This window comes from Dama dama, chromosome 12 (assembly GCF_033118175.1).
Source record: "Dama dama isolate Ldn47 chromosome 12, ASM3311817v1, whole genome shotgun sequence".
Taxonomy (NCBI): domain Eukaryota; kingdom Metazoa; phylum Chordata; class Mammalia; order Artiodactyla; family Cervidae; genus Dama; species Dama dama.
Window position 1 is genome coordinate 18,289,400 of NC_083692.1, and position 25,327 is coordinate 18,314,726.

Genomic DNA, 25,327 nt, shown 5'->3' on the forward strand with positions numbered 1-25,327 from the left:
AAGATCTAAATGTAAGAACAGAAACTATAAAACTCCTAGAGGAGAACATAGGCAAAACACTCTCCGACATAAATCATAGCAGGATCCTCTATGACCCACCTCCCAGAATATTGGAAATAAAAGCAAAACTAAACAAATGGGACCTAATAAAACTTAAAAGCTTTTGCACAACAAAGGAAACTATAAGTAAGGTGAAAAGACAGCCCTCAGATTGGGAGAAAATAATAGCAAATGAAGCAACAGACAAAGGATTCATCTCAAAAATATACAAGCAACTCCTGAAGCTCAATTCCAGAAAAATAAATGACCCAATCAAAAAATGGGCCAAAGAACTAAACAGACATTTCTCCAAAGAAGACATACAGATGGCTAACAAACACATGAAAAGATGCTCAACATCACTCATTATCAGAGAAATGCAAATCAAAACCACAATGAGGTACCATTACACGCCAGTCAGGATGGCTGCTATCCAAAAGTCTACAAAGCAACAAATGCTGGAGAGGGTGTGGAGAAAAGGGAATCCTCTTACACTGTTGGTGGGAATGCAAACTAGTACAGCCGCTATGGAAAACAGTGTGGAGATTTCTTAAAAAACTGGAAATAGAACTGCCATATGACCCAGCAATCCCACTTGCGGGCATACACACTGAAGAAACCAGATCTGAAAGAGACACATGCACCCCAATGTTCATCGCAGCACTGTTTATAATAGCCAGGACATAGAAGCAACCCAGATGCCCATCAGCAGATGAATGAATAAGGAAGCTGTGGTACATATACACCATGGACTATTACTCAGCCATTAAAAAGAATTCATTTGAATCAGTCCTAATGAGATGGATGAAACTGGAGCCCCTTATACAGAGTGAAGTAAGCCAGAAAGATAAAGAACATTACAGCATACTAACACATATATATGGAATTTAGAAAGATGGTAACGATAACCCTATATGCAAAACAGAAAAAGAGACACAGATGTACAGAACAGACTTTTGGACTCTGTGGGAGAAGGCGAGGGTGGGATGTTTCGAGAGAACAGCATGTATATTATCTATAGTGAAAGAGATCACCAGCCCAGGTGGGATGCATGAGACAAGTGCTCGGGCCTGGTGCACTGGGAAGACCCAGAGGAATCGGGTGGAGAGGGAGGTGGGAGCGGGGATCGGGATGGGGAATACATGTAACTCCATGGCTAGTTCATGTCAATGTATGACAAAACCCACTGCAATGTTGTGAAGTAATTAGCCTCCAACTAATAAAAATAAATGGAAAAAAAATTATGACCATAAAGCATACTTCTTACCATAAAGCTAAATGCAGAAAAGTGATATACTATCTTCTCTATGAGCAACAAAGGGAGAAATTAAAATTCAGTCAAGGATTAGAATTTTTTATCAAAACTTCAGCTCAATCTCTAGTGCCATAGTGTTAAGGTTATAATATAATCCTTAACCTTGAGAATCTGGCAGAAGATAGACTGGAAAATAAATAATTATCAAGTAATGTCATCCAAGCTATAAAAGGAGTATATACAACACATTACAAAGATAGACATGGGGACAATTAAATCTGCAGAAGGTTTGGGTTGGATGGGCAGGAAAAGCTCTAGAAAAGGAGTGATACTTGAACTGATCCTTTGGGGATATAGTATCTGGGAACAATTTGGCAAGCTAAGGACAGCTCTTTTTAAATCCTCTCCACTAGGCCACTGGGGTAAAAATGCAAGTCAACATTATGAAATAAATCTTAGAATAAACTCTAAGTACTTTCTTAATTCCCAGAACCATTTGGGATTTCTTGTGGCTACCAAAGTAGTAAAAGAAATGGCCTGCTTTAAGAAATTAAACCACAAGTCACAAATCTGATCTATGCAAATCTGGCAGAAACAAACCAATTATAATTATTCACCATATTCGGTTAAGCAAAAAGTCGTGACTGTCAACAACCAAACCACAATTAAGTCAAGTGATTTGTTCCCAAGTCAAGTTTTAAGACTGAAGTTTTCACAAGGTTTTTTTTTAAATGGAAACATTTACTGTGCATTTATTTTAAAAGTTTTATTTGGTAAAATTTTTTTTGGCTGTACTGTGGGTCTTGTGGGACTTTAGTTCCCTGATCAGGGTTCAAACCTGGGCCCTCACTAACAAGAATGTGAAGTCCTAACCATTGGATTGCCAGGGAATTCCCTTAAAATTTTTTTCAGCTTTGCTGAGGTATAATTGACAAATAAAATTGTAAGATATTTTAAACATAGTACATTGTGAAAGAATTTCCCCCCACCAAATTAATTAACAGCTATTGTTGCTGTTTAGTTGCTATGTCATGTTGGACTCTTTGTGACCCCGTGGACCATAGACTGTCAGGCTTCTCTGTCCATGGGATTTTCCAGGCAAGAATACTGAAGTGGGTTGCCATTTCCTTCTCCTCCCTTAAAAGTTTTAAATGTCTTTATTTCTTATTCAAAAGACATAATTTATGGAATCCAGGGTGGAGGATACTACCTTAATGAGTTAAAAATTCTGTGATTCTAAGATCAACCTGAACTAATTCTACCTAAAAACCACATTTTAGATTAGTCTTTTCCTCTCTATTCATGTTGGTTCTAATAAAATAGCATTCCTGTAACCAAACAAACCTAACACTTACTTTTTTGGACAGTAGAGAAGCATACTAAAAAGTTTATTTTAAATAAAGACTATTTATTAAGTCCCTAGTAATCTAGTTCTGATTTGATTGAGGAGTATTATTTCTAATAAATCAAGAGTTGAGTCAAAGGCCAGAAGACAATGTGAATAAAACACTTAAATATTCCTAACATTAATCACATTCTTTGAATTACTTTCTTAATGATTGCCCAAGTTCAGCTTGAGTTACTGGGTACATTCACTTCATCTGTATAATCAATGATGTATCTATCTCTGAGGTTAAATGTCAATAAAGAAATGAATCTCTATGTGCCAGAAGCATTCTATTCTTCCAAAGTTTTACTCTACGCAAAAGCAAAATAAGAATATATGACCAAGGTTAAAAACAACAAAACATCAGACTTCTTTGGTGTTCCAAGAGGTTAGGAGTTCGCTTTCCAATAGAGGGGCGTGGGTTTGATCCCTGGTTGGGGGACTAAGATCCCACATGCCACAGAGCAACTAAGTCCATGAGGCGCTACTTCTGAGCCTGCACTCTCTAGAGCCCATGCTCTGTAACAGGAGAAGCCTACGTGCTGCAACTAATGAAAAAGCTCATGCGCAGCAACAAAGACCTGGCACAGGCAAAGCAAAGAAACAAAAAAAACCCCAGAAGGTATGACCTATTGTTGTCAGTTAGCCATTATAGTCAGCCAATTGTAAACAGATTCACAATATGCTATTCTTCTCCATTCTAGCTCAAGATATGAAATATCAAACTCTAGAGTCCTTTGAAATGGGATCCAATACTGAGAATGATGAAATAAAAAAGACGTGTTTTTGCTTACTCAAGAAGACAAAGGAGAGATCAATAAATGGTTAAGTTATCTCTAAGTTTAAGCAAAATGTATTTAGATATTATTGGACTATAAAGAAAGCTGAGTGCCGAAGAATCGATGCTTTGAACTGTGTTGTTGGAGAAGACTCTTGAGAGTACCTTGGACTGCAAGGAGATCAAACCAGTCAATCTTAAAGGAAATCAGTGCTGAATATTCATTGGAAGGACTGAGGCTGAACCTGAAACTCCAGTACTTTGGCCACCTGACTTGAAGAACTGACCCACTGGAAAAGACCCTGATGCAGGGAAAGATTGAAGGCAGGAGAAGAAGGGGACGACAGAGGATGAGATTGTATCACCATCATCAGCTGAGGATGGCATCACTGACTCGATGGACATGAGTTTGAGCAAGCTCCGGGAGTTGGTGATGGACAGGGAAGCTTGGTGTGCTGCAGTCCATGTGGTCGCAGAGTCGGACATGACTGAGTGACTGAACTGTACTGATTTACATATTGGGTGATATACATTGTACTTACACCTAGTTAAAATTATATCTGTAGAGTCCAATGCAAAACTTACACAAACACATCCCACATCAAAAGAAAGTTTAAAAACCTGCACAAGAATGTTCACAGTGCATTTTCATAATAGCCAAAAAGTGGACATACCCAAATGTCTACCAACTGATGAATAATGTGACATATGCATATAATGGAATATTATTTGGTAATAAAAAGGAATGAAATCCAGAGGCAAAAAGTAGGTTAGCAATCACTTAGGGCTGATTAGGGAGTGGAACTGGGGGAATGGGAGTGACTGCTAATGGTTATCTGGCTTCTTTTTAGGGTGATGGAAATACTCCAAAATTAGATTGTCACAGCAGTTGCATACTTCTGTGAATATACTATTAGGTTGGTACAAAAGTAGTTATGGTTTTATACTATGAATTTTAAATCATTATAACTAGGCTCAAACACATCTTTATTAATCAAAATAGGAACCATTATAATCAACACATTCTTGCCAACTAGAAATAAATTTGTTTATTACTGTAGCATAAAAATCCGTGCTTCGAAATTCAATGAACTCTTGGAAAAAATTTTCTGCATTCTGCTGGTTGTGGAAGCGTTTTCCCTGCAAAAAGTTTTGAGATGCTTGAAGAAGTACATGGTAGTCAGTTGTTGAGAGGTCAGGTGAATATGGTGCATGAGGCAAAACTTCAGAGCCCAATTTGTTCCACTTTCGAAGTGTTGGTTGTATGATGTTGGGCCCTTTCTGTTGACCAATGCCAGGTGCAGGCACTGCAGTTTTTGGCGCATCTTGTCGATTTGATGAGCATACTTCTCAGATATAATGGTTTTGCCAGGATTCAGAAAGCTGTAGTGGATCAGATGGGCAGCAGGTCTACCAAACAGGGACCATGACCTTTTTTTGGTGCAAGTTTGGCTTTCGTAAGTGCTGTGGAACTTCTTTTCTGTCTAACCACTGAGCTGGTTGTTGCCGGTTATGGTATAAAATCCACTTTTCGTCTCACATTATAATCTGATTGAGAAACTCTTCACTGTTGTGTAGAATAAGAGAAGACGACACTTTTAAACGACGACTTTTTAAAAATTTCCGGTCAGCGCACGAGGCATCCATTTATCAAGCTTTTTCATCTTTCAAGTTTGCTCCAAATGCCAAATGACCATAGAATTGATGTTGAATTCTTTGGCAACTTCTGTAGGTTTAAGAGGATCAGCTTTGATGATCCTCTCGGTTGTGGTCAACTTCTGATGGCCGGCCACTACACTCCTCATCCTCAAGGCTCTCGTCTCCTTTGCAAAAGGTCTTGAGCCACCACTGCACTGAATGTTCATTAGCAGTTCCTGGGCCAAATGCACTATTGATGTTGCGAGCTGTCTTTGCTGCTTTATCACACATTTTGAACTTGAATAAGAAAATTGCTTGATGTAGTAGAAAACCTTTTGTATACATATATATACATAAATAGTATGTATAATATATATATTTTAGAAAACTTATGAATTTTGGCCCAACTAAAAAATCAATGACATTTTGATTCTACTTATTTGACTTAGTATGAACAGAATGATAGATTTCTAATTTAAAAAAACAGATACGCAACAAGCAACAAAGGTTTACTATATAGCACATGGAACTATAGTCAATACCTTACAATAACCTGTAATGGAAAATAATCTGAAAAATAATATATGTGTATGTGTATAACTGAATCACCTAGGCATGCACCTGAAACACTCTAAGTCAACTATACTTCAATAAAATATATATATTAAGAAAAAAGAAAGAAAACTGCTCGAATCTGCTTTTTGTCTAACATTTTTTCCCTAGTCTAAAATAAATAGAACTAAACAGCAAGTAATAAGTCATTAGCAAAAAAACACAAAGCAAGAAATATGCATTAAAATGATGTATAACATAACCACATTTACTTAGAATGTATTTCAATATCAAAGGCCAAATTGCAACAATGTAAAAATTGTAATCACTTTTGTGCCAACCTAATAAAAACTCACTGTACACTTTAAATGGATGAATTTTATAATATGTGTAAAATATCTCAATAATGCTGTTTTCATTAAAATCAGTGGTATGTAAGAGCTGTGCAAAAATTAAATGCAGAAGTATAAAAAGTCCTTTGAATTCAAGTGAAACTCATGATAAAGAGACTCCACACAGTGAAGACACCAGGTAACAGAACCTGGGTTTCTCTACTAAAGGCTCAGGCATCCACTTTTTACCTCCACCCTGAGGCACAAGTAAAAGAGCTCTTTCCTCCTGGCTTTGTTCTTGGTAAAGAACTGACTGAAAATCTAACCAATCAATGTTCCTGATTTTAAAAAATCAAATATACTTCAAGAAAAAATATACTTCATTAAATTCAATTGTTTAATTTTAGATTAATATCAGAATTTGTATTTATAATGTACTTTTGAAAGCAAAGACACTGTATATATTTTGAATTAAAATAAGTATGGTGCTTGGATTACTTAGACATTATGAATAACTGTTTGAAAAATGTTCCTTTTGTTTAATGACTAAATATTCATCTCAGAAGTCAGAATGCAATTAAATTTAATGTAAGTACATTAGATTAATGCAAATACATTAAATGCAGAAACATTTAACAAAGCTATATACTTAAACCTATCAAAATTCATAGACTGAAAGATTAAGATTTCTATGAAAACTAAGTGATCTTCAGTACATGTAAATAATTGGTTAAATGTAACAACTGAATTAGCAATCCTAACACAGATCATGAACAATGTAGATAATTTCACTTACACAAAAGCATTTAATTGTAGACTTTTCATGTGCTCACTACTGTGTTAGTCTGAAGGTAAGAAGAATACTGACTTTTTAATGCTGGGTATTTAGAAAAATGGTACTGATGAACCTATTTGCAGGGCAGGAATGGAGACGCACACGTGGATAATGGACTTTCCACACAATGGACACTCTGGTGGAAAGAGGGTGGGACGAATTGAGAAAGCAGCACTGAAATACATACATTACCATGTGTAAAAGAGACAGCTAGTGGGAAGTTGCCGTATTAACACAGGGAGCTCAGCCTGCTGCTCTGTGACAACCTAGACGGGTAGAATGAGAGGGTGGTGGTGGGACGGAGGCTCAAGAGGGAGAGGATATGTGTATACTTATGGTTGATTCACATTACTGTACCGCAGAAACCAACACAACACTGTAAAGTAATTATCCTCCAAATAAAAATTTTAAAAAGAAATCAATAAAAAAAAGTAAGTAACACAAAGATATACCACTTAGCACAGGAAATTATCTACATCATCTTATAATAACCTATATTGGAATACAACCTACAAAAATACTGCATCACTGTCCAGTACACCTGAAGCTAACACAATACTGTAAATCAACTATACTTCAATAAATAAATAATGATAAGCAAACAAACATTTTTTAACTTATTTTGTTTTTTTGGTCATGCCATGTGGCATGTGGGATCTTAGTTCCCTGACCAGGGGCTGAACCTGCGCTCCCTGTGTTGGAAACACAGTCCTAACCACTGGACCACCACAGAAGTCAATTGGTTCATTCAGTATGCATTTATTGAATACAACTTCATAGAGGATTGGTAATGCTCACTTTTTTGCAGTCTCATCTTTTGAAGAGATTAAAAAATTAAGAAAATCAGTACACGAGTGATTTGTATAGTATAATTTCTCACAGAGACCATAAAAGCCTCCATAATTGTCTCACTAGTTACTTCGCTGCCCTTCAGTCCTGTGTGGCCATTTGAGTAGGATTATTTTCTGATCTGAACACATCCTTACATTCTTAATATATCTGCAAAGCAAAGTTCTTACTTGTTCTAATTCGTGCCATCTTTCCTTGGTACTGACTTGACATTACACTTCTCACCTCTTGCTCAAAACAAATTGTAACCTGCTCCACACATTACATAGAAACTGCTCAGCCCTAAATTCCACCTAACTGGGCATCACTGTAATGTTAACATGTTTATTCTACATCGTTCAAAATTTAGAGCACCCAGTGAAAAGTCTGTGCTGAACCACAATGGCTAACATTTCTTAATGGTGATTATATGTTGGATGCTATTCAAAGCACTTAACCCATTATTATTTAAAATCATCACAATACCCATAAATAGGTGCCATTTACCATCTCCATTTTACAAATGAGGCACAGAGAGGTTAAATAATTGACTCAAGTTTATACATCTAATTAGTGGTTGAGACAGGATTAGAATCCACATATAAACTTTAGAATCATTTAGCTTTCAATTTCTTAACAAGACTTGGTAGGATTTTGATTGGAATTGCATTGAATATACATAGATAAATCTAGAGAGGATTAACATGATAACAATATTTGGCCTCTGATGCATTGACCCTTTTATCCTTTATGAAATGCTATTCTTGCTCCCTGGTAATATTCCTAGCTCTGAATTCTACTTTGATGTTGGTATAGTCACTCCAGCTTACTTTTTATTAATGGTTGCACAGCCTATCTTTTTCTATCCTTTTATTTTTAATGTATCCATGTATTTACATTTAAGTTTATATACAGCATATAGTTGAGTCTTGTTTTTTTATCCAATGATAATCCTTGTCTTTTAATTGATGTGTTTAGACCATTTATATATTCCTCCATCTTTACTGAGATATTTTTGACATATATGTAAGTTTAAGGTATGCAATGTGATAATTAGATACATATATATATTGCAAAATGATTACCACAGTAAGACTAGTTAACATCTCCATCTCCTCACATAATGGCAATTGTGTGTGTGTATGTGGTGATAACATTTAAGATCTACACTCTTTTAACTTTCAAGTACATTTGATCATTTATGATTTATATTTATGATTTCATCATCTTGGTGCTAATTCTATTTGTCCCATATGTTGTTTGTTTGTTCCTTTTTTCTAGTCTCCTTCTGGATCAACAAGGTGTTTTTTAGTATTCTATTTATATTTCTATTATTGATTTGTTAGCTATGCTTGGAATGCCCTTAAACATTTCCTGTAGTGTATGTTTCTTGGAGACAAATTATCATGGCTTCTGTTTGTCTAGAAAATATCTTTATCTTGCCTTTATCATAGAAGAGTATTTTAGCAGGATAGAGAATTCTAGGTGGACAAGATTTTTTTCTTCTTGCAGTATTTTAAAGATTTCATTCCATTATTACTAGTTTGTATATTTTCTGATGAGAAATCTACTTTCATTCTTTGTTCCTCTTTATGTCTTTTTTTTCCTCTGCCTGCTTTTAAGATTTTTCTCTTTATCATTCTTTACTACTCAACAATTTATAATATGTCTTGGTACAGTTTTCTTCATGTTTGGGATTGAATGACCTTCTTTATACCATATTTGGAAAAATTCTGGCCACTTGTTTCTTTACATACTTTTTCTGGATTCCATTCTTTGGGACTCCAATTACATATATGTTAGACTGCTTGAGATCATTCCACTGAGGTTATATAATTTTGTTTCAGCATTTTTCTCTTCATGCTTTATTTTAGATAGTTTATATCCATTTCTATAGTTTTTACTGCTATTCAAGTTGAGCAGAATTGCTCAACTAATTCATTTTTAAGTGAAATTCATTTGGTTTTATGTATATCATATGGATTTTAACAACAGGTGTAAATCCAGAAGGGGACAACATAGGGATGAGATGGTTGGATGGCATCAGGGACTCAACAGATGTGAGTCTGGGCAAATTCTGGGAGATGGTGAAGGACAGGGAAACCTGGCATGCTGCAGTCCATGGGGTCACAAAGAGTCAGATATGACCAACCGACTGAAAAACAACAATAAATCCAGAATGCTTATTATCTTTCCTGTGGTTTGTAGAAAGATGACTGGGTTTTTTAAAAAGGAAAAGGACTAAAGATTATTCAAACTTAGGAGAGGAAGGAAGAGAAGGGGAGCTTATGGTATGTACTATTAATTATTCATTTTTATTATCAAGTCTTATGTTATCAAAAAGAAAAACTTCACCACTCTGTAACTTTTCAACCTCTTCTGTGTTTCATCAGCAAGAAAATGGAACATTTAAACTCCAAAGCAACTTCTAAAATGTTAAACAGGATACTTTAGAGTTTATCTCACCAAGAATTATTTTTTTCTTTTGTTTGGAGGTTCATAATTTGGCAAGAAAAGCGCTATAAATTCTGACAGATAATCAAATAAATTCATATTCACCACAGATAAACACAAAAAAGAAAAGCTCATCAGTAATTATACTTGAAAATCTGTAGAAGATATAAAAATTCTAAAAATTTGAAATGGGCTGATCTTAGTGTAATTTAGATGAAAAATACTTAAATTTTCTGAGGAGTGTTAATTGGCCGTATTACCTAGCTTTTTACAAGAGGGCAGCAAGAAGCTTTCGATGTAATGAAAGTCCTAGTTGAAAGGTACAATGGAATTTCAAACTATTACATAGTATCTATATATAAAAATATACACATATAATTTCAAGCTTTATATTTTATAGATTGGGAAAATCTATAAAAATCTTAAGAACACAAAGTTTTCTGGAGGTTCTATAACCTATTTACCTATCTTTATAAGAATTTATTAAGTTATCAAGGCAAATAGCCTATAACATAAAAACTTTGATTCTCTCCTATGTATATCTCTTTAGACTAATTTTGACAATACAGAAGATACTCTAAGAACCTTTATAGTAGATCAAAGTAAACAACCATTAAGACAAAGTATGACAAGTGCCATAGACGGGAAAAGATTAAGTATTAATACTACATGAGTCCAAACATGGAAACAGCACTAGTAAGGACTAAAAGTTCAGAGCATTAAGCTTGAGATGGGTTTCAAGTGTGAAGGAGATGTGCACAAGTGGAAAGCAGGGGCCGAGGCATTCCATATGGCAGCCAAGAAATGGACAAAGTCATATTGTGCTTTGGGAAAGAGAAATGAGATACCAACTTCAGAAATACTCACAACTGAAGATTCAGAGGAAAGCATATAGCCTGGAAGTACAGGTTCCCAGAAGTCAGAGAAGTGTACAAAAATTAATGAGGCTAGAAAAGGCTGTTGGACAAATCTAAAGTTAGATATTTAATTTTAAAGAAACTGCACAGCACAGGAGGGGCACATGATTTGATAACTGAAAAACTTGAGGTTTTTGGTTGATTTTCAAGTTCATTTTGAGATAACTCCAGGAGATGCAAGTACTAACCAAGAAACAAAAACCTCAGTTTCTATTATTAGATGCAGATTCCAGATCAAAGGAAACAACACTGATTGCTCAGGAATCAGTCCACAAATAAAGTGCTGTATTCAATTTTCATTGTTATATTATAAGCAAAATGTTGGTGCCCTAGAAGCTATACTCAAAAAAAAAAAAAAAAAGGAAATCAGAATAGTATCTCAAAACTGCCACAACAGGAAGTTAAAGACTGGTTTTATTTATCTCTCCCCTTCAAACTTCCTTTATCTTCTGCATCCCAACTGTAGGCAATGGGAGCAAATCTACCAAGTCACCCATATTAGAAACCTGGGAAGATCATGCTGGATCCATTCACTCCCAACTTGAACTTGTCACCAAATCTTGCTGAGTCTCTAACCCAAAAGTCTCATTTCAGTCACATTTATTGCCTCACCACTGCTTTAGTTTAGGTCTTCTCCATCTCATCCCTGCATTATTACTGATAAACTAACTGATCTCCCAATCTCAACTTCACTCTCTTAAAAAATCACTCTCCACATGACAGCTAAAGTAACTTTTCTACAGCCAAATCTAACCATATTATTTCTGTTTAAAAAGAAATCTTCAATCACTTCCAATGATCTTCAGAATAGTCTTTAAGTCGTCTTTCATGTTTACGAGGTCCCTGTCTACCTCTATATTTGCTTGTTCATCAGATTTTTACTAAGCATTTATTAACATTACGTGCTAGGAAATATGGATACAATGATGACTAATTCAGAAAAGGTACTGTCACTCACGGAGCTTGGTCAGGGACAATGTCATCTCCTGCTAGTCTCCTATCACTCCAGGTACACAGGGACACTGGCATTTCCTTAAGTGTACCATCTGAATTCATACCTCTGTGCCTAGGTATACTATCCAAATTACTTAGAGTGGCCCATAGTTTCTTCTGTATTCCTATATTGTTTTATATCCATCTGGCAATTTTTTAAGCACTCTTCAAGACTCAGATTCAAGTGTCTCTCTTCTATGAAATCACAGACAGGCAGAGTTGTTTATTCCCTTCTTCATGTCAGCCATGAACCACAAACTTCTTTTACACTGAACTGCTGCTATTGCTGCTGCTAAGTCGCTTTGTGCTAAGTCGTGTCTGACTCTGTGCGACCCCATAGATGGCAGCCCACCAGGCTCCCTGATCCCTGGAATTCTCCAGGCAAGAACACTGGAGTGGGTTGCCATTTCCTTCTCCAATACATGAAAGTGAAAAGTGAATGTGAAGTCGCTCAGTCGTGTCCGACTCTTAGCGACCCCATGGACTGCAGCCTACCAGGCTCCTCCGTCCATGGGAGCTTCCAGGCAAGAGTACTGGAGTGGGTTGCCATTGCCTTCTCTGTTACACTGACCTACAATTGTTTAATTACATGCATGTCATTCCCTGGGAGATGACTTATTCACAGATGTCTACCTTATTTTTGAGGCCCTAGAATCTAACAGTGTCCAAAGCATAGAGCATAGAATAAGCTCAATTGATAATTGTGAACAGAATCCTTAACTCTTAACTGTTGAATAGAGATCACCTAATTCTAAACAGTATCTGGTAATATCCTAGAGCTGGTTGCAGAGCTCTGCCTGAGAGTTCCCCATGATGGGAAACCTGCTACTTCTAGAGAGTCCATTTAATTTCTGGACATTTGCAAAGTATATCCTTTAATACTGTGGCAAAAACAAAGCTAACAAGCCTCTTTCTAACTTCTCCCCATTGTTCCTAACTGTCCTCTGGAACAGGACATGGATAAATGCCCTTGTTTAGTCAATGCAGACCAAATGGGATGTAATGAACCTAATCAAAAGTAAGGAAAAATAGGTGTATTATTTGTTGTTGTTTTAGGAAAGACTATGACAGCTGTTCCTTGAATACTTTAAGAGTAATAAAACTAACCCCTTATCATCTTTCTTGACACTAAGGTTCTGTTCAAACCCAAGAGGTTTATAGAAATTGTGCAATTCTTTTGTACTTGCAGATATTCAGTAATTCTTCAGATAAAACACACAATAAGGAGAAACAGCATGTGATTCTACAGCCAAACATGGATGATCCATTAAGAAGACAAGTGACAGCTCAACTCTCTCTCCAGGAACATTTGTCACCTACGCCTTTATCCTTCAGGGATTTGAGTTGAATGACATTTGCTGTAGGTTGATAATTAGTTTTTCTTTCTTTCTTTTTCATTTTTTTTTAAAGCATAGGAAGCCAACATTGGCTTCTTCCCCATGAGAGACACTAGCCTGAGTGGTTTTGGAAATATACGCCTTGATCAGATTTGCACTATGACTCCTGAATACATGAGCCATCCCAGCAACACCTGCTCTCCTGACAGGTCATCAGGGACTGACAGGAAAAGGATCCATCAATTCCATTCTCCCCAGAGAGATCACCCAGACCTAGTGTTAAATGTACAGTTCAATGACATGTTAAAAAGTAAAATTCCACCCACCAAAACCTACCAGTTACCAGAGGTCAATATTTAAAATGAAGACCCTAATAATGGAAATTAGCATAAAATTTATTTCTTTTTCCCAACTGGACTGTAATCCAACTAACTACTTAGAAAAGTACCACTTATATCAAGGGGAGAAAGATGGAAAGGAATGAAACTCCTAATTAAATTGTGTCACCAATTTATTGCTAAGGGTGTGAGTTTTGGGTTCTATTTCTCATGATGGGGTAGAAATACAATTGCTTCTTACCCTAAAACTGTGAATTAGTTATTTTGGATTATAGTAAGTTTGGGCATGTGATTTTATAACACAAAAACTGAAAATATGTAAGGAATCACATTTTCATTCAAAGTAATTAGCTTCCTTTTCATCAGCAAACGGAAGTATAGATCCTTTATATTTGGCCTATTCATACACATTTCCTGTTTTGGTTTCCACTTATTTTCCTATTAAACATTACTTAGCTTTCTCTCTCTAAATGTTACAACATAGTCTCTGTCCTTTCTACTATATATTCCATCTATTTTTAATGATTAACCTATTTTTTTAAAAAACTGAAGTTATACATGTACAAGTCTCAAAAAAATCAAATCTATAAGGTTTGTTATGAAAAACTGTAGTCCTCAGTGGGAACCATTTTTACGCTATTTAGCCAATTGTTTTATATTACCTTTGTCTTTACATGATTAAATAAGATGCCTGTATTACTATTTCTCGATTTTTCGATTTGGGGCATTATCTACAGACTTCTCCCAATATAGAAAGTGATGATTGACTTCTTTTTCCCATCCTTCCACCTTAACTCTTCACAATACAAGCATCTATCTCCTATCTTCTGAGAGTTATATAACTTCACCTAGATTAATATTCATTTTCTACATTATTATGATTATATGAAAGCTACTTAAAGCTAAGCCATAAAATAAACTATGATTACCTCTCCTTTCTTGCATATTTTTTGTTTTCCCTGAGTTTTTTAGGCTGCTTAGTTTTCTGTGTATTTATCAGACTGTAACTGCCTGTTGTCACAATCTTAAGATATTAAGATGTATCACATAATTTAACAATTTCATCTTCCTGAAGAAGTCCCCAAGATGGTCTGTCCTCTAGGCCTGGTGCAAAGCAATCACCCTCGATTCCTCCTCTCTCATCTGGTTTCTGTGTCCTGAGTCACCTTCTTTCTTGGCTTATTCCCTTGTTTGGCTGGTGCATGACTTCCAATAGTCTTCTTCTTCCTAAGAATCTATGGGAGGTCAATTTTTTGAGATCTTCCATGTGGAAAAATGTCTTTATTTCATCTTTTCATTTGATTTGGTATTCAAAGTTGAAAATAATTTCCCTCAGAATTTTGAAGACATTGTTCCAATGGTCCCCAATGTTGAAGACATTTTGACTTCTATCCTTTGTATGAAACCTGCTTTTTCGTCTTCTCTAGAAGCTTCCAGGATCTTCTCTTTTCCCTCAGAGTTCTGAAATCATGAAATGATGTACCCTGGATTATTTTTATCTATTTTGGTGGTACTTGTCACAACCTTTCAGACCAGAAATGTACTGTTCTTCAATTTGGGGGAAAATTTTTTTGAAGTATTTCATTAATGATTTCCTTTGTCTTTTTCTCTCTTTCTAGAATTTTTATTATTCAGATTTTGGGCTCTGATAGATTGGTTCTCTTTTCTCTTTCATTCATGTATTCCTGCTCTGTTTTTGGAAGATCTCCTTAACTTTAACTCTGAAAATTTTTGTATTTTTCATTTCTATCATATTTTTAAATTTCCATGAGCTCTTTCCTGTTCTCTGTATGGTCCTTTTTAATAGCATCTGTTCTTACTACATTTGCAATACCTTATGTCTAAGAATATTAATTAGACAGAGTTGCACGGGCTACTTTCTCTTAGTTGATTTTTTCCCATTTGCTGTCTAAGGTCTTTTTTTTTTTTCTCCAATGTTGATAATCTTTGATTGTTTTTTCACGTGTAAGAACAAAAGACTAAAAAGCTATTTGAGAATTCTGAGTATAGGAGCTGGGCATGTCAACTGAGCTTCACTGCAGTGTGACCCAGGCTTTTTAATTGTGTAACTTTCTGTATCAGTGCTTTTATTCTTCCTGGGCTGATCAAATTTCCCAGCAGTCTCTTCCAGCCTTCAGACTGAAGGGTGAAAGCCTGGCTGTGGAGGAAGGGAGGAATCTCAGCATACATCAGGCACAGTTCACTACAGAACTTCCATCCTTGGCTGGTTCCAGTTGAGAAACCACTTTGTTTTACCATCTCTAGAAAATAAAGCTCTAATCTTCTGTGGGGTAGAATAAATCAGATGACATGGGCATCTGACTCCTTCTTAAACAGACTTTAATTAATTGCCCTATTTAAACTATCCCTCCCTCCACCTGGTACCAATCTTTAGCCTCTTGGAGTATTGTGAAGTGTAGACTGGCTTCCTTTCTGGCTTTTCTCACTTCAGAATTGTTTTTCTTAGATCTCCTAGGTTCACATGCCTACTAGTTCCCAAAATTTTGCTGTTGCTGACCTCTTTTCTGTTTTCTCTTTACAGGATTACATTTTTTTTTGGGGGGGGAGGGTTTGGGAAGGGAAGGACAACAAATATGTGCATTAAAATCATCATTACCCTAGAAGCACTCTTTCCAAATTTATTTTCCACTATAGATACTTCTAGCTTTCTCCATGATTCCAACTGTTTTGTCATGCTCCCCACTCCTACCTTGGTTCCGTCTTTACATTCCTAGTGTTAGTTATAGTCTTTAAAGAGCAAGAGACAGTAAATAGCTTCTGAAAAAGTAGCAATGAAGATGAACTGGCTAAGTATCCATTTGAAGGCTCTGTTTCTGTTTCTCATTTATAAATAAAAGATTCCATCTATTTAACAGGCTTTTGGACACTATCGGTTTGTAATATACAAAAGTAACATGAAGTATGGTCCCAGACAGCAAGGCTCTTACAATTTAGTTGGGACAACAAGCATCAATAATAATTGGTTGCTAAAGGAAGTCAAGAATAGGAAGGCTCAAGGTGGCTAAAAACAACTGGGAGAGAATTATAACAGCTCAAGAAAAATGAAATGATTAGAAGATAGTCATAAAGAAAATTAGGAAAATTCAAAGTGGTTAAAAGGTTGGGGCAGTCATGTTCTTTTCGTATTCATGATTTGTCTTCCAATTACTATCAGATTTTTTTTTGCGGGGGGGGGGTAGTTTGTTAAAACCTATTGATAAATATTTATTAAACCCCTTTGTAAAAGGTAGCTAACAGGACATTTATAGCTAGGTCAATCACTGGCTCACATGGCACTGTCTAGGTGGTGAGTGCTACCCAGCCAACTACAAAAGTTACAGGTGTTCTCTACTTTGAGAGAAATTAATATCTATTAACAAGACAAAAACTATTCATGAGGCAAAATGAAATCATTTACTTTGTAAGATTTAACTTTCCACAAAGCTTTCACTCTCCATGCCTGTTATTCACTTATTACCTCTAGGCTCCTAACTCCCCTTCTCGGTAATACCGGTGCTGGACTCTGTAGCAGGCTATGTTCTGCCAGTGGTCTGACATTCAGCTTGCCAATAGAGAGGTGGGAGACTGCCAGAAGGTACTTTTCTTCCTTATTATGCTCAGTCACTCAGTCATGTGAGACTCTTTGCAGCCCCATGGACTGTAGTCTGCTGGGCTTCTCTGTCCATGGAGTTTTCCAGGCAAGAATACTGGGGCAGATTGCCACTTCCTACTCCAAGGGATCTTCCCAACCCAGGGATCAAACCCGTGCCTCATGCATTTTGTGCACTGGCAGGCAGATTCTTTACCACTAGCACCACCAGGGAAGCTGCTTCCTTCTTGTAATGTGTGGTTTTTCTGTGCAGGACAAGCAGGTTGGCATGGAGGTGGGGGGTGTTCCAGAAATATTCATCTTGCCAATGGCTGCCCTCAGTTCAGTGCCCCCAAGCTAAGATTTTTCACCACCTCCTGGGCAGCTGCTTCTGCATTCACTAGCAGGGTGCCCTCTGGCAGTGGGCAGAAGGTCCTTTCCTCAGAGGTCTGAATCTCTGCCTTGAGGACATCTCTCTAAGTTCTTCTGTGTTCACTATCCTTGCACCTGGGGTGAAAGGGCGAGGGAGGTGGAGTAGGAGCTTTCTTGCTCACCTTACGGTCTTCTTTCACCCCTTTAAGTGAACTACCTTTCAACTAGTTAATAATTCTTTATTTAAAAATTTCCCTATTCAAATTACTCCTGACCAGACTCTGGCTGATACAATTACCCCAAAAGACCAAATAAACAGAATGCATGTGATGCCAAGTAAAGCTGATTCTCAAATTCTAATGTTAAAAAATGAATTCTAGGAATTACTGTTACAAATCTAGAGACATTCCCCAACATCAATTCTCAGTAAGACAACCATAAATATAAGGTTCCTCAAACCATGAGTACCAAGCACTGAAGAGCAAGAGTAAAGAACAAACTATTGCAGAAAAACTTTTGGATTTTGCTGTGATAAAACTACAAGATTAGTGGCTGACAAGAACCCAACAGATGAAAGAACCTGATTATAAGAAAGCATTTAATACTGCTTCTCCTGGCATCTTCCTTGCAAAATTAATTAAAACTAGCCAGGATATATGAGTCTCATGAATTGAAAACTGGCCTCAAGACCGCAAGGAGTGATTATAAACTGCTTTAAATCACATTGAGGAAAGTGTCTGGTAGAATGTCTGGAGAGTATTAGATTGGTTATAATCCAGTATTTCCATTAGTGCTTGGGAAAGTAAAGAGTAAGTTAATTAATACTTAGTAGACTAGAAGGGATTTGTAAAAACCAGTATGGTCTAAAGTGAGACTTAGAAAAGTGAGAAAGATGTACAAAAGGTAAACTCGTTATCTTTACTATGAATAATTAATATAAAAAATAAATTTCACCTAGTGATCTCAAGACCTCCATATGCATATGGGCTATATGAAGTTAACAGTGAAGAAACAAAGATTTTTATCTGGGCTAACAACAGCAGCCTCCTTGGGGGACCTAATTCCTTTCCATGTATAGAGGTTATAAACTCAGAGAGAGAAGAGTGTTTGAATCTATAAACAATCCTTCGCACAGCTATTATCATCCAGCAGTTAAGAATACCAGAACTTCCTTTATATGTGGATTTGCACATTTACAAATACACAGAGCGACTTCCCTGGTGGCCCAGTGGTCTCCGTCTTCATCTCCTGTTTGCTTAGCTGTTCGCCAAATGTGGCACGCCTCAGGCCTTTGCATTTATGGCTGCTTAGGCCCAGACTATTCCTTACCCACTAGGGGCAGCAATCACCACCCTCACCCCCACCTACTCCCTGCCCGTCCTTAAAGACTACTTAGGATTACTTTCTCTGACCCTGTCTGAGATAAGTGACTTTCCCGAGTGCTCTCTAATAAACTGTTATCTCAGGACCAGAATGTTCTTCTCTACAACCCTGTGCTCAGCAGAGCATATCTACATAGTAGGTACAAAATAATCATACCGAATGATTAAGGAGAAAAAAACAAAACAAAACAGCCCTTTCAGAAGTTACTATTAACTTAGAAATTCTTAAACATGGGTCAGTACTCTGATACTTAAACAGAGTTTAACTCTGATTATGTATCTCACTTTAGGAAGCTGTCTTAAAACCAGCCAGTGGTTTTTAACTTTTTGGGGGTCACAGACTGGCAGACGTGGCTGTCTACTCATAACCATTCCCCCCATTTTTGTTATTAAAACCCTGGTTTTATTCAAGTACAGGGTGATCATATGCTTAGGGGAGACTGGGTTCCTTCCCAGTCCCCAAGGGTGAACCATTACTGGTCCATCCAAACCAATCGTGCTAGCCTCATTTCTCCTGACAGAAATTCGTTTAGGCACAGGAATGTGACTAATGCCATTCAGCAGCATGTGAGGGGAAATATCCTTCAGAGCTTCTGTGGTTTTTCTCACTGATAAGATTGGGGCCCAGAGGGACACAATTCCCTTCTCTACCTTAGGATACTATTGTCGGTGCGCATGTGCATGCTAAGTCGCTTCAGTCATGTTCAGCTCTTTATGACCCCATGGACAGTAAGTAGTTCCTCTGTCCACAGGATTTTCTGGACAAGAATACTGGAGTGGGTTGCCATGCCCTCCTCCAGGCGATCTTGCAGACCCAGGGATTCAAACCAGTGTCTCCTATGTCTCCTGTACTGGCAGACAGGTTCTTTACCGCTAGTACCACCTAGGAAGCCCCTATTGTTGGTATATGATGTCAAAAACTGTAGTAGCCATCTAGTAAATATGATGGAAGCCAAACTAAGAAGGAATCCAACACATTAAAGATGGCACAGCAGAAAGGTGGAACTAACAGTGGTCTCTGATGCTAATGGTGAGTCAGTGAATTAACCAACCCTAAAAATGACGCATCTCTGGACTTCTTGTTACACAGAACACCTTTATCCTTTAAACTATCGTAATTGGGCTTTCTGTAATTTGCAGACAAAAGCAACCTGAGTCACAGTATATTGGTTTGCTGGGGCTGTGGTAACCAACTACCACACACAGAGTGGCTTAACTACTGTCTCACAGTTCTGAAGGCTGGATCAAGAGGGCAGCAGGGTAGCTTCCTTCAGAGGGCTGTGAGGAAAGGATCTGCTCCAGGCCTTTCTCCTTAGCTTTTAGGCGGCTGTCACCTCCCTGTGTTTCTTCATATCATCTTCTCTCTATATATGTGTGTCTCCGTTTAAATTTCCCCCCTTTATAAGGACACCAGTCAAACTGGATTAGGACCCACCCTAGGGACCTCATTTTAACTTGATTACCTCTGTAAAGATCCTATGTTCAAGTAAGTTCATACTTGGAGATACTAGACAGAGGATAAGATGGTTGGATGGTATCACTGACTCAATGGATATGAGTTTGAGCAGTCTCTGGGAGTTGGTGATGGACAGGGAAGCCTGGCATGCTGCATTCCATGGGGTCACAAAGAGCTGGACATGACTGAGTGACTAAACTGAACTGAACTGAGATACTACGGTTTTGGGACTCTGATGTACCTTTATTAGGGGGACACAATTCAACCCATAATGGAGACCTTTACAAAAATCTAGTGAAAGTCATGGATACTTTCTGCAGAAAAGTATACATGTATATGTACACACATCCAATTTTGTTTACAATTTCAGGAGATTCATGGACTCTTAGGTTAAAATCCACAGCTAAAGCATCTTCCTGAACAAGAGAGACACTTGAGCATTACCTACACACATACAGAAGCTTAAATCAGTAACTGCCTAAGTAGCAACATTATACTGCAGGTAATTCTAAGGGTACTGTGCTATGTATGGTCATCAAGGGGTATCATTGAGGAATTGGTTCCAGGACCCCCTTAGGACACCAAAATCCGTGGATGCTCAAGTTTTTTATATAAAATGATGTAATATCTGCATAAAACCTATGCACTTTCTCTTGTATACTTTATGTCATCTCTAGATATAAATATCTAATATAGTATGAATGCTATGTAAATAGCTGTGAATACAACATAAATACTATATAAACAGTTGCAGCAAATTCAGGTTTTACTTTTTAGAACTTCCTAGAAAAAAAATTTTTTTAAATATTTTCAATCTGTGGTTGGTTGAATCTGCAGATATGGAACCCAGGGATATGGAGGGCTGACTATATAAATAAAAGAGTAAAGAGATAATTTATTAAATGAAGATTATGCTAAGCTCACCAGAAAACTTTAGAAAAGGGAGTTACCAAGATAGTCTTCTCTTAAAGGCATAAAGTCAATAATATTCTTTATTTTACTTGAAAATTTTAGGCATAATTTGGGTGAGACTGTTTTACCTCAGAATTCCTAGCATTAAATCATTCTTATAGGAACTTCCCTGGTGGTTCAGTGGTTAGGACTTTATGCTTCACTGTCAAGGGCATGGGATCAATCCCTGGTCATGGAACTAAGATCCTGCAAGCCATGCAGCAAAACCAAAAAAAGAAAAAAGAAATATTTCTTATAATTAAATGAAAATATATAATCTACACTGAAAAGTATTAGTACAAAGAGAAAACACACTTAATTTGCATTAATCTGTTAATATTCAATAAGTCTTAAAACCTAAAATAGTTGAGATCTAACCACCAGGAATGAAGAGCCTTTAAATGCTCACTTCCATGGCCCAACAAACAGGCGTTGTCAGTAAGGTTGGAAGGAACTCTGGGGCCAAGCAAACTGGCAGGAAGCAAAGGTGAGAGAGAAATGGAAGGAAAACTGTAATCATCTGGGTATAACATCAATGTAACTTCCAACATGTGAAGAACTAAAAAATTCTGAAACTTTGTGCTATTTGGCTTTGAGGAATAGCATTCAAAATCAGTAAGGGCCATTTGTAAACTGTGGCAATCAGGTTAAATAAGTTTGATTTCTGTTCTCTGGAGATAAATAAGATGGTGTTGTTGTTCAGTTGCTAAGTCATGTCCGACTCTTTGTGACCCCATGGACTGCAGCACACCAGGCTTCCCTGTCCTTCACCATCTCCTGGAGCTTGCTCAAACTCATGTCCATTGAGATGGTGATGTCATCCAACCATCTCATCCTCTGTAGCTCCCTTCTCCTCCTGCCCTCAATCTTTCCCGGCATCAGGTGGCCAAAGTATTGGAGCTTCAGCTTCAGCATCAGGCATGCCAATAATGAAGCTGAGGCTTAGTAATGGTAAGAACGGGCTTCCCTGGTGGCTCAGTGGTAAAGAATCCACCTGGTAAGGAATACAGGCGATTCAAGTTTGACCCCTGAGTCAGGAAGATCCCCTGGAGAAGGAAATGGCAACCCACTCCAGTATTCTTGCCTGGCAAATCCCCTGGGCAGAGGAGTCTGGTGGGCTACAGTCCATGGGGTTGCAGAAGAGTCAGACATGACCTAGCAACTAAACAACAACGATAAGAACAGCAGACAGACATCTTCCTTCCTCCTTACCATTAAAAATTGCTGCTAAACTAAGTTAAATTATAAGGTGAAGTGTCATACGAACAAATCATTGAAAATTTGATCATTAAGATACCTCTGAAGTTGAAACAAAGAATTGGGAACATTTGCAAAACCACATGGCAAATGATACACAAAATCCTTAATTACTGAGACTAAGAAGTTACACATTTTTTCTTCCATAGGAAATCCTGAGTTATGGAACTCACACTGAGTGATAACAAAAACTAACTCTGCCTGAGGGAACAGGGAGACATTATAAGGAGAAGGTGGGATTTGAAATGGCCTTAACGGCTATGTAGTTTTCCAGATAAAACTGGAAAAACCAGGTTGATGTTAGCAAAGTCTTTCTGTGAAGGCCCGAGGAATGTGCATTTTATCTTATAAGACCCAAGGAGCCAAAGAACAAAGAATAAGCAGAAGTATGACATAACTGGCTTTGTTTTTTAAGAAGTATCTGCAATAGTAGAGGATACTTTTTCACCACTGACCGTGGCAACTAACAAGTTCACACGACTAACAGATGCTCAATTAATAGTTGTTGACTGATTGACTGAAGCCTTAGGAAAGGGTTATCAGAACTGTAGACTGACACATAAACAAGGGTTAGTCCAAAAAGGCAATCCTGGGTATTCACATAAAGAAAAAGCACTATGTAAGGCTTAATGTTTGTTTTTTGTTATTGCTCAAAATGGGGTAAGTATTATGATCTGTAACCAAATAATGCCAATTCTTCTTTTCCCACATTAATATGACTTTATCTGGCTTAAAATAGGAGGACAAAGCAAATCAATAACCTTATCTAGAGGAGGAAATAAAGCCAAGTAAAATCGCATCTAAAACATCAATGTTTATTTCAGTCTGTAAGCCTTTTTTTTTTTTTTTCTTGTCTGTACAGTCCCCAATCATCCCTGAGATACAAGCGATTGGGCTCTTCTGGACCCACCAGTTAAGGGGAGGGAACATTTATCTACCGTCAATTCATGGGACACTAATCTCCTTCCCACTCCTCTGATTACAAGCAAGCAGGATGCTAGAGGAAAAGCCTCAACTAAAGCTTTAAAAATAAATAAATAAACCCAGCCTCTTCTGCTCCGGGAATACAGAAAAGATTGGCATTAATACAAGAGAAAGTGATCTGCCCAAACAAAAGCCAATCTGAAGGAGGCACCAGCGCCACAAGCTAGCCTGGCATTATTGCTAGGAAGAGGGCACCCTTGTTAAAAATGTATATTTTAATTTTCTGTATTGCAAAAGGCCCCAATTTGCCCGGGGATCTAGCTAAGCTGCCATTTTCTACTACGACAGAGTCTAATCTTTATTTAATGGATTTAGCATCTATCTTCACTAGAGTGGTCTCTAAGGAAAAGGCGAGGGGAGAATGAAGGGGCAGAAAAGAGATGCTCAGATCCCCCTCCCCCTTTCATCCATCCGGCACTCATGTTTGTGTTCAAAATTCAATTACCTCCTTATTGATACTTCACAGAGATATTTAAGCTGCAAACATGAAGCCCTGATTTCCCAAGGGGCCATGCCCCTCTCTATTTCACTGCTCTGCTTCCCCCTGGGTGAATTCCTGAGGCGTCCATATTAATAGGTAATCAGTCACAATTCATTTATTAAACAGCAAGCAAGGTTTATCAGCCTGCCCTGATTAGCCCGAAGAAACCACTGAATTCCTAATTTATTTATGGAAATGTAAGTGTCTTTTTGAATTCCATTCAGGAGCTGCAGGAGCGCTGTGGTCATAGCACGCTGCACTCTTACCGGCAGCACAAGCAGCGCCTTCAGGACCACGGCCGCTGGCCACCAGAAGGCAAAGAGCCAGGGATGTACACACAGAGGCTCCTCTTGGCCACGCGATTTGGATCCACGTAATCCTTGGATTAGTACTTATTTGATTGATTTCTGTTTACATAAAAGAGTTGGAAATGTTGTCACTAGGCAGCCATTACAATCCACCATAACAAAAATCAACCCCTGGGACGCTGCTTGTTGATTGGCAGAAAAGTGGCCCTAAATGAAGTAGAACTGAGGATCTCAGTGAGCTAAAAGACAATCCTTCTTCTCAGAGTTCAAACCAACACCAGACTTGAATACAAACCAAAACCACTAAAATAAAACTTCTTGAGCATTCCTTTTAGATTAGTAGCTGAGCCAGATCCTGTTTTAATTCTGTTCTGTTCTAGGCTGCAGTGACAAAACAGCTTTGTGTGTAATTTCCACAATTCTAATCAATCAGCAATTCGCACAAAATTGCCCATTACTAATTAAAAGGCCAATACAGATTAAATAAAGCTCTTACGAGTAGCATTAAAACCCATGCTAACTGCCCCAATAGGTGCAATTACAAAAGACACTGTTTATGGGACATGAGCAGATCATGTAAACTAGACTCTTGCTTTCACCTAGAATTACAGGACAGTTTCTTCAGAAAAATGATTTTAAAAAATTAAAAAATGTAGCCAGTGTTTCAATACCAGTGAAGAAGGCTGTTAATGCTATCTTTCTATGGGTTATCCACAGCCAATATTTTCAAATGCTGCTCTGCTTTCTTCACACAGTTCACTATGAATAAGAGCAACCTCCCCACATAATCTGCTCTATGAAGTGAAAGGCAAACCATAATCATGAGAACAATATCAAATTCTGACTGACAGACACTCTACAATG

The 25,327-nt window shown here is 37.5% G+C and overlaps 1 protein-coding gene across 13 annotated transcripts in view; it reads right to left on the reverse strand.

Annotated features, from left to right (window-relative positions):
- LIN52 (lin-52 DREAM MuvB core complex component) overlaps window positions 1-25,327 on the reverse strand; it is a 109,188-nt gene that overhangs the window by 19,576 nt on the left and 64,285 nt on the right. Inside the window, exon 6 of one of the 13 annotated variants that reach the window (XM_061156679.1) lies at window positions 6,849-7,082. The exons of 10 other annotated variants lie outside the window; for them this stretch is intronic. In XM_061156679.1, the coding sequence (XP_061012662.1) occupies window positions 7,005-7,082 (78 nt within the window). In that variant the 3' untranslated portion in view covers window positions 6,849-7,004. Of the gene's footprint in view, window positions 1-6,848; window positions 7,083-14,829; window positions 15,145-25,327 lie in introns of those variants that run through there. 2 more of the 13 variants (XM_061156680.1, XM_061156674.1) reach the window with 2 other exon arrangements.